Source organism: Coffea eugenioides, unplaced genomic scaffold (genome assembly GCF_003713205.1).
Source record: "Coffea eugenioides isolate CCC68of unplaced genomic scaffold, Ceug_1.0 ScVebR1_1876;HRSCAF=2807, whole genome shotgun sequence".
NCBI classification, from domain to species: domain Eukaryota; kingdom Viridiplantae; phylum Streptophyta; class Magnoliopsida; order Gentianales; family Rubiaceae; genus Coffea; species Coffea eugenioides.
In genome coordinates, this window is record NW_020862311.1 from 6785 (window position 1) to 17375 (window position 10591).

The 10591-nt window shown below is 37.2% G+C and overlaps 1 protein-coding gene across 1 annotated transcript; it reads left to right on the forward strand.

Annotated features, from left to right (window-relative positions):
* Nucleotides 1-2648: 2648 nt before the first annotated feature.
* LOC113755968 (putative disease resistance protein RGA3) lies at nucleotides 2649-10245 on the forward strand. The gene is made up of 9 exons (XM_027299800.1): nucleotides 2649-4801; nucleotides 4916-4979; nucleotides 6366-6500; nucleotides 6593-6755; nucleotides 7521-8005; nucleotides 8897-9025; nucleotides 9173-9367; nucleotides 9553-9619; nucleotides 9800-10245. Exon 1 carries the CDS (start codon nucleotides 2649-2651, stop codon nucleotides 4560-4562), a length of 1914 nt encoding a protein of 637 aa, XP_027155601.1. The 3' UTR covers nucleotides 4563-4801; nucleotides 4916-4979; nucleotides 6366-6500; nucleotides 6593-6755; nucleotides 7521-8005; nucleotides 8897-9025; nucleotides 9173-9367; nucleotides 9553-9619; nucleotides 9800-10245.
* The last annotated feature ends 346 nt before the right edge of the window (nucleotides 10246-10591 follow it).

Genomic DNA, 10591 nt, shown 5'->3' on the forward strand with positions numbered 1-10591 from the left:
CAAGTTGCTGGATTTTTTTTAGCATTTGAATGTTCTTGTTTTTCTGGATTTTTGTGTTCCGAAGAGGGGGAAGAATGTGTGATCTCCTTAAAAGTTTTCTTGTCTGTTTGGATTGTGTTAGATTAGGCGCTTCATTGCTTGGCTGGAAATTATGAAAGTGCATCAAGTTTGTTACAGAAACTCAAGCTTTCTACGTGGTTGCATGGAATCTGCATGCATGTTGCAAAGAAAAATTGCATTCCAACCCCCCAAGTTCCCCTTTGTTTCACTATGACCCAACCAATTGAAAAATTTCCTCAATTTGGTCTTTGGCTTTTAATTTTACAACTTCATTGCTTGTTTGTTTCAATTGACTACCATGCTTCGTTTCAATTGCACTTAATTCATAACATTAGGGGCTTTATGACCAAGTGAGCTTGTGTTTGCCTATTTTCTTTAATTTTCCCAAATAAATTGGTACCTTGACCTTTTTATTATTTTGGAGGGTAAATTGGTAATTCCACTTCATTGGGCCCCAATTTCAAGGGAGGTACACTCTATCCCTCACTTGCACTTCATTTGACCCTACGTGCTCCTACGTGTTATGTGAATATGCCTGCCTACTCCGCTTTCCTTACCTCCTTGCCTGCATTTGCTTGTTTTTACTTTTATTTAAGTTTTATGGGGTATGTGTACACCTCTTGGCTTGTAATAGATAGGGCTCGGAGAGCATCTGGTCCATTTCCCCTTCCCCTTGGTTGCTTTTATTTAAGTTTTATGGGGTATGTGTACACCTCTTGGCTTGTAATAGATAGGGCTCGTAGAGCATCTGGTCCATTTCCCCTTCCCCTTGGTTGCTTGTTTTGTTGCTACATGTTTAATTGCTTTAGTAGGCTCTTGCATCTAGTCGAGCATGCTAAGTGCTACGTGCTACGTGTTTACGAGCGTTTTGGCATGTCTACTTGCTTTCATAACCATGAATGAATGGAATGGATGAATGTACGTCACCACACTAGTCCAATGCTAGTTGTGGCTCATTAGGCCATCCCTTTTTGTTAGTGCATATTTGCATGTTCACTACATGTCATGCATTTTTCTTAGTTTTATCATTTGGCATGCTCCTCGAGCCCCTTTTCCCTCATTTTAGGATTCTTTGCATCTCATGCTAGTTAGGGTACATTTGCCTGAAGAGTCCCCTTAAATATGGGATATAGACGAGTGTGGCTTTTTCTAAGCCTTAACACGCTTGTATTCCCTCTATCAAAGGGCAAATTGAGTCACGATTTAGGTCTCCCCGTACCCAATATGCATAAATTTCCTAAGCTCATGCATTCTCAATCCACTCTATCATTACACTTTCACTTTTGTCCCATTTGCACACATGCACCTTTTTATCACCTTCACTTGCACACGAACACTTTTCTTGTCTTCACTTGCACACGAACCCTTTTATCTTCACTTGCACACGAGCATTTTTATCTTCACTCGCACACGAGTACTTTCATCTACATTTGCACACCTTCACTCTTATCTTATTACTTTTATCATTTTTCTCACTTCACACAAACTCACGCTTTCACATGGCATGCATTCCACTCATTTTTTACGTCATTTAGGTTTAGGTGTGACCTCTCCAAAAGGATCATTATTGGGCTTCACAACTAATGTGATTGGCACCACTCAACCTTTGAAGAGAAATTTCCCCCCATACCCCTAGGTCTAGGGTTTTGCATTCATATAGACATGTCCAACACGCGATACATACCTTGGGTAGAAAATTAGGGAAAAATTGGTTTAAGTCACGCAACTAGCCTTGGCTAGGTCGAAGGGGTGCCTTGGATTTTTATCCTTGCCTTCCCCTTCGTCAAATGTGACCCCCGATCCCTCTTTTGGTTACGCAGACCCAAAAGTTCTCAAAAAGGGTTTATTTACTTTTTATTCAAAAACAAAAATCGTTTTTGGGTGACTTGGTACACCCTAACTCTATACCAAGTGGCGACTCCATTTTTGATACAAAAAACCCTTTTGAACTTTATATGGCCAAACCGTCGCTTTATCAAGTCCCATGGCCTTTATTTTCATTTTTCACACATTACACACACATTTCATTCGAAAAGTGGGGCGCGACAATAGCCTATGCCAAGAAAAAGATGTTGTCTTAATAAGATTTATAAAGTCTATAGCAACCATCGGTGGAAAAAGGGGGATGGATTGAGTGGTACAGAAGGAGAAAGCATCAGTGAGACGTCTCGAATTTGAAACATGTTAACTATATTTAAAAAAAGAAAGAAAGAAAGAAAGAAAGAAAGAAGGAAAAGAAAAGAAAAATCAACGATGAACTGCCTGAGCTTAGAACATGTTTATACTAAATAAAAGATTATTTTGAGAATGTAGTTAACCCTTATTTTATTTCCAATTTGCCTTTGGTAGGCTATCATCAATAGGCCTAACGTAATAATTCTTTAGTTCACTCATTTAACTATTCAAAAGCCTGGAGTACGAATATAAAATGGCTAAAAAACAAAAGTCAGTAAGACACCACCAACTCGTTGACTTTTGGTCTCAGCTACTGTACATATTTTCAACTCTTTCTCACCTTAAAAAGCTGCAAATTGGGTTCCCCAATCTCAGAAATATCAAATTCTCTCTTGCTCTCAAATATAGACCTGATGGCGGATGCACTGCTTGGTTCCTCTGTACAAGTTCTAGTGGAGAAGGCAATAAACTCGGCTTCAGAACAAATTGGCCTGTTTGTTGGCTTCAAGAACGATTTGGAGAAACTGAAGTATGGGTTGACTTTGATCCAGCCTGTCCTTCATGATGCAGAGGAAAAACAGGTGACTCAAGAGTTCATGAAGCGCTGGTTGGAGAAGCTTGAAGCTGTGGCTTTCGATGCTGGTAATCTGTTGGATGACATCAACTATGAAATGATTCGACGCAGAGTTGAGATCCAAAACCAAATGAACAAGAAGGTATGCTTCTTCTTCTTCTCACTCTCCAGTCCAATTGCATTTCGTTGCAATTTAATGGCCAACAAAATTCAGCAAATCAATACGGACTTGAATAGAATCAATGAAGAAGCAATGGACTTTAGCCTCCAGTCACAGATTGGAGCTAGAGATGTTCCTGCTCTTTCTCCTCCTAGTGGAGAAGGATTTGTGAAGAACAGAGAGATTGACTCTGTTACCATTGATACGAGTTTCATTGGTAGAGGTGATGATGTCTCAGCAATAGTAACACAATTGACTGCCACGAGTAACAATGAAAGTCTCTCAGTTCTTCCTATAGTAGGAATGGGCGGGATAGGGAAGACCACCTTGGCTCGAAAAGTTTTCAATGAACTAAAAATTGACATACATTTTGATAAAACAATATGGGTTTGTGTGTCAGATGATTTCAATGTCAATAGGCTTTTCGATTTGATTCTAGAATCATGGCAAGTCCAAAAGCCTGGAGTTGAGGGTAGGGAAGCTAAGTTGAAGCAACTTAAGAAGTTATTGGATGGGAAAAAGTTTCTACTAGTCCTAGATGGTGTGTGGAATGAGAAGCCCACACTGTGGAATGAGTTTCTTGGTGCACTAAAAGGTACTAGCCCATCCATGGGGAGTTGGATTCTTCTGACTCGTAAGCAACCAGTGGCAAACATCACAAGAATTTCTTCTCCTCCTTGTGCCTTGAAACAATTATTAGATGATAAATGTTGGCTCATTCTCAGAGAAATTGCATTTGGAGCTTGGGAACTGTTGAATGAGCTGCAAGATATAGGGTTCAAGATTGCGCAAAGATGCCGAGGCTTACCATGGGCTGCATGTGTTCTTGGTGGCATGCTGCTTAACGAGGGAATAGATGAATGGCAGAACTTAGAGATTGGGCTTCAAAGTTTAGGTGGAGATGAAAATAGTGATGTTGCTAAAATTTTGAAGTTGAGCTTTGATCGCCTTCCATATCCATCTCTGAAAAAGTGTTTTGCATATTGTACAATTTTTTCCAAGGATTTTCAAATGGAAAGGAGTCAACTAATCCGACTTTGGATGGCAGAAGGATTTCTTCATTCAAATCAAAGAAACAATATGCGTATGGAGGAAGTTGGTAACATGTATTTTACGATTTTGCTGGATAGTAACTTGTTTCAAGATGCAGAAAAAGATGATTATGGGAATGTTTTGAATTGCAAAATGCATGATCTTGTGCATGATATGGTGCAATTCATTTCCAAATTTAGAACAATAAGTTTGAAAGAGTCAGCAGGAGTTGATTACCCGGAGAAGACTTTTCCCATTAGGTATCTTGCAATGGGGAGAAGTGGTGGGGAAGAAATATCATTTCTATTGAATGAGAGTTTCAGCTACACAACAACATTATTTTTATTGGAGAACAAATCAAATAATGATGGTTTGATCTCATTTTTGACTTGCTTGCGATTGCTAAATTTAACTTCATCACATGCCAAGGAGCTTCCTAAATCAATTGGCAAGTTGTCTCCTTTACGGTACCTCGATTCGTCAAATACTCCAATAGAAACTTTGCTGGACTCTCTTTGTAAACTTTACAACCTGCAAGAGTTCGTGATTGTGAATCATTGACAAAGTTTCCAAACAATTTCAAGCATTTGGTGAATTTGAGGCACTTTGATATTTTCTCTAAGGATGAATCAAGTGATCTAATGCCTCTTGAAATCGGACAACTGCATTCTCTCCAAACATTGCCCTTTTTCCAAACAATTCTGAGTGGTCCAAGATCTCCCAAATTCCTGAAATTTACATTGATGGGCTGCAAATCAGAGGCTAATCTCCATCTGAAGTTTATTAATTGAAGCTACTCGGTAATCCTCTGTGCTACTAACACATTTTTTTCTATTAATTTTTGCTTCTTCTATCCATCGAATGATAGCAGTAATGTATTGATAAAGTTTATTAATTGCATCTCAATGGTGCAGCCTAACTTTTGCTGAATAACTGTTGCAAACCATCTTTTCTTGGTCCTCAATTTCTGCTCTCCAGGTAACCTCTCCGTTTATGTATGTATGTATTTTCATTTTCCCCAGAGCTTCCACTTTCCAGATATTCAGTTGTGGTTTACTACCATTTTTACTTCCTCCAATATTTGTATCTTCCAACATGTTCAAGAATTAACAATGTTTGAAACTTGGTTTTCCAGATAAATTTTGTGAGACCATAGCTGGAATTTATTGCAATATGGTCGCAAAACATAATTGTCCTATCTTACATGGTTATCCACAAAAAAATTTTCTGCTATCAAAATTTATGTTATATGATGAGAAAGGTAACAAGCTGCACATTATTACCAATGCAAATTTCAAAATTTTGTAGTTCTTAGTGGGTGGTGTAAACTTTCCCAATTCAGAGCCGCGAATTAGGCTAGTTTTTCAGCATATCCACCATGCATTTTTTATCAAATTCTACTTTTGCTTGAGCACTTAGTGCATATGTTATATTGATCTTGTTATCTCAATCTGTGTTTTTAATTGCATTGTCGATTGTTTTAGTTAATTGTTAATTCAGTTCTGGACTTATACTCAGTACTGAAAGTTTCAGACTGGTAAAGCCTTGCCTTTTGCTCAAACAAATTACTAGACTGAGAGAAATAATAGCGGTACTCAAAGGCAAAAGGTTTTCAGTTTCTCATTTCTTTTAGCATCTATGCACTCAGCCAAGGGTATGCATGTTGTCAGATTGTAATGACTGAACTGTCGATGAAAGTAGCAAAGTGATAATATTTAAGCTTTAAGATTGTTTTACATGAAAATGATCATGGAGAAGCTTGGCGAGTCATACAATTATAGATACTTAAGCGTGTCTTTCTAGTAAAAGATTTGTAGTTAATGAGCAATGTGATAATATTTTCAAGTCATACAATTAATGGAAAGTTTTCCATTAAGCTGAGGAATTCCACCTATTAGCTGAAACCAAGAGCTTTTTCCTCAAAGTACTGAACTTTTTTTCCCTGTCAAAGAATGCACTTCATAAAATAAGCTTAACTCACTATGCTTATGAGATTTTGAAACTTTTGATCCAATGTCATTTTTTTTGAGCAAAGCGTAGTAGTACTGGGAGATTGCTAGCCTTTTAAAGTAATGAACTTAAAAAAGGTCAATATTTCAAGTGATTAGTATAACACACTTTGGTCCTTAAATTGTTCTGAACTTAGATCGAGGCCATTGACCAGTTAATTGTTGGAGCTTTTGATTAATTGTTGTAGATCACTATTTTGCATTGTCTGACAAAGTATTTGATAATCATCATTTTTTTTGAGTCTGCTTTTATTTTTATTTCTTTTTTAATTTATGATCTTTTATTTACACGGCAACAGATATATTTGATCAAAAGTCTTCAGCTATCATGGTTTCCTGTTAAATGGTGATGCAGATAAATGCCTCCACATTCTTTGACCTGCAAAAATGAGGGGCTGTTTGCTTGGCGAGAGCTTTCTAGCTTCAAATAGATCCATCAGGGCACTCCCAAAAGGATCTCTTTCTCCTTCTTTATACAGAGACAGTTTAGGTAGAATTCAGCATTCCTGTAATTCTTTTTCTTTTGCTCTATTCAATTATTGTGCAGCTTCTGATCTAGTGGAATCTTTTCCTATGTTGTAGGCAGTGCCAAGTTTAGTTTTAGAGTACATGATGAACCATGTGTAAACACACATGGTATAGTATAGAAAGTTGTGGGTGTAATAGATTTTCTTGAGGCTTAGAGCTCTCCAACATGCTACAATGAAGATTATTTGGGTTGTCTGCGGGGATTCTCATGCATGAGGTAGTACTCCTCTTTCTGATGAAAATTTATGATTCAGGAAAAATTTATCTGATTTTCAAGGACAATTTAAAGGAGTAATGATGTGAATTTCTGCATAATCGCATTCACAAGCATCAAGAATACTTATTCTTTTGTAAACCCATCTTCAGACCCCCACCCCCCAAAGGCACCACTTTTGTATTTGGGTTGGCTATGGGGATTCTCATGCATGAGGTAACACACCTCTTTCTGATGAAAAATTTATGATTCAGGAAAACTTTATCCAACTTCAAATACAATTTAAAGGAGGAATGATATGAAATTCTGCATAATCATCTTCACAAGCATCAGGAATACTTCTTCTTTTGAAAATCCATCTTCAGACTCTTTCCCCATTAGGCACCACCTTTTGTCTTCCTCTTGGGCAACAAATCCATCATTTTCTGACATGAATGGAACCATAATTAGCAACTCTTTCAGTTATTAGTGCCTCAAATATCAAGAAATAGTGAAGCTTGTCGGATGATTGAATAATCAAGCAGTGCCTTGAAGCAGTTGCTTGATATATTGTCCAATTAGAGCTACTTGGCATAATAGTAGGTAATTTGCTATTTGTATTTCACTGGGTATGCAGTGATTTGTAGCTGGTCCTTGATATTCCTTGATATTCTGGTTAGCAAACCAGAATATCTTAGTTGTGGAGTTCTTATTCTCTAATGAATTATTATGTGTCTGTTGAGCAATGTTATTTGGGAGGTTACATTCTTTTATGTTGTAAATTTTCAGATGCAACCCTGCTTTCTTATACAGTTTTTTGAGTGCTAGAAATCTAATGAATGGTCTGAAAACATCCTTCAAAGTTTTCTTGTATACAAAAAGCTGTTATGTGCATGAGCTGTTGGCTCAATCTGATGGGGGGCAAATTCTCTAATTCAAGGCTATTACAAGGTTGATGGAAAAGATGCCATGGTAAATACTCTGTCTTTGCTCATCTCATAAAGTTCTCCAGCCTAGCACGAGATATTGCTAATTGTGAGTTTTAGAAATGAATCAGGTTAATGGATTATGGAGAAAGTCAAAAATTTAATGTAGGAGAGGTAGAGTTCAACGCTGGGGTATACATGGAAATCTTGATTCATATCATTGAACCAGGAAGTGTTCTGAGAGGAAGGATCAACCTTGTTGGTAAGTACAGTTCATGTGGATGGCTGTCTGCTGGTGAAAGAGAGTGTCCATTTCTTGTAAGGGGAACCTGTTATGAAAAATACTTGGTGAGTTAGAAATGCTGAAATTAGAAAAATAAATAAAGATATGCATAAATAAATGAAAATGAAGAAAATGAACCACCTCAATTTATTCCTGCTTGTTACTACAAATAAAAAGGTCAATTTTGAAATCAGCTATAAGGACGATATGTAACTTCATCATATATAATCACCACGCATACCTGATGAAATAAATGATACCCATTATCTTCATTAAGTTGTTCCGTGGGAAGAAATAGCAAGAATATGCTATTTAATTATCAAGAAACATCATTTGTCGAGATTAGTATTTGTAGTCTCTCGCAAATTCATTGTTTTCAATTATTTAGTGAATTCTTACAAAATTCAAGAATGTAAGGACTATTCCTATTGAAACAGGCTGTCTTATCATCTTAGAGGGATTTTAACAAGATTTAGAGTCCAGATACATTGTTTAGATAGTTTGATACCTAAGATATGAAGTTTGAGTATGCCCATATTGCAGGTTCAAAAGGTTTTCTAGTGTTAGTTACCTGATTTTGATCTGATGCGTGGCAGACTTGGTGCACCTAAAATAGTCAGATGCTAGGTTCCACCTAAGGAACTAAAGTCAATTTTAATAACTTGGAAATAGGTGACCTTAATTTAGCTAGTTACTTGCACTCTTATCTTTTTTTTTTCCCAACTTCTCAATGAAAAAATTTACCATTGCATTCCTTTAAGAGCTTAGTATTGATTTATCTTGTTATTCTCTAAGAACCATATTTTGCTGATTGTTTTTGTGCTGTACTTTCTTGTATTTGTTGCATTTTGGACTCAGCACGGCTTGCATAAAATTCGTAACATGAAATTCAAAATGCTGTTGACTGAGGCCTGATGGTAGGTCACTTTTTTTTGCTCACAAGACTCTTCGCACAGAAAAGGCATGGCATTTCTTGAGGAACATTTGCTATATTATCTGAAAATATGCAATGAGGATATGACTCCCAAGATTTAGGTCTTTACTTGGCCTAGTTCAAGTCATCCTCTGCAGTTGCACTAGAAAAAGTAAGCAGAGAACTTTTGTAGTTGGAGCAATCTATTTGGGCTCTTCCAAAAGGAAGACTCTTGCACTTTAATTGCACACAGAGAAGGCTAAGTTACAATTCAGCATGACTGTAATCCATTCTACATTGGTTTATTCTCATTGTGCAGCTACAAATCCGATGCCATTTCTTCCTCTGGTCATAGGCAATTCTAAGTCTAATTTGAGAGTCTACAGTCACAATGGTTGGTCCATTGGAAGTATACACGAGGCTGACAGTGATAAGATTTTCTTGAGGCCTTGAGCTCTTCAAGAACCTGCATGAAACATGATTCTGGCTGGCTACAGGGATTCTCGTAACTGAGGTACACTTCTCTATGTGTTTTTAATATTCTAATTGAAGGAAATTTATCTGATTTTCATGACTTCTGCTGATTTCTTTGTGCTTTTGATTGAGTTTCATAATTCGTAGAGTCAAAAAGATCTTCATAGACTGCCGTTTATTTTAAACTTGTATGAAATTGTTAAGCTTTCTCCCATTGTTTACAAGGTGAAGAACAGAGCTATGGATTAAGCCAATGTACATGGGAAAGCTACTGGTTGGATTTTAAGTCAAGGTATGTCCTTGCTCTCATAATCATGGATATACTTCCTGGATCTGCAGCTTCCATTTTCTGGAGTGTACTTATATTGTACATAACCTAATGATTTTCGAAATACTTAAGGCCCTGCATTTTCTGGAATGTACTTATATTGCACCTGACCTAATGATTTTCAAAATGGTTGTGGCCTTGCAGTAACAGAATTTGTTTTCATTCAAACGACAAATGCTGCTAACGAGGCTTGTCAGCCCTTTTAAAGAAACATAGCGTGGTCTTTTCAAGAGGCTTTCATCTGTTGAAGGATTCTAAGTTGGCACATCTGAAAAGCTTGAGTTGTAACCCTCCTAACAATCAATCAGAAGCCTACCAATAGGATGCGTATCTTCTCATCTAAAGGGAAGGTGCTGTAACATGAGTAGCTGCCCCAACATTGAATGGTGCAAGCATTACCGGATTCCCTACTTTGAGATTGATCACATTCTAACTGGACGCTAGGTTGTCAAAATTTGCTCGAATCCTCGGAAAATTCTTGTCTACGCCTATAATTATTTTAAGCGATGCTGCGGACCATAATGTTGTTGGATAACCATAAGATTTAAGTTTATAATTCTATTGTTTCCCAAGTTAGCCATAAGATTGAATGCATAATTCCATGTTTCTGGTATATAGTCCTGTTATTTGGAAGTTTATCTTCAGCTAACGGGCCGTTAGTGAAAATATGCAACTTTGGAAGTGGGGAAAAATGGGTTGGGTGATGAAGTGGGAGGGATTATAAGTATGAGATCCTAGGCTCAAGATCTCTCACTTACAAAATAATGACATGCTGCTTACAAACATAATCATGCCCGAACATCTTCAAGCTCGTGTACCATTGCAGTGACAGCTTTTATTGCACGTTCTCCAATCATTGAACGAGAGGACATTTCTTTCAATGAGGCTCAACGGTTTGATAATGAGTTGTGTAACATTGAAGTTGATGTTCCCAAC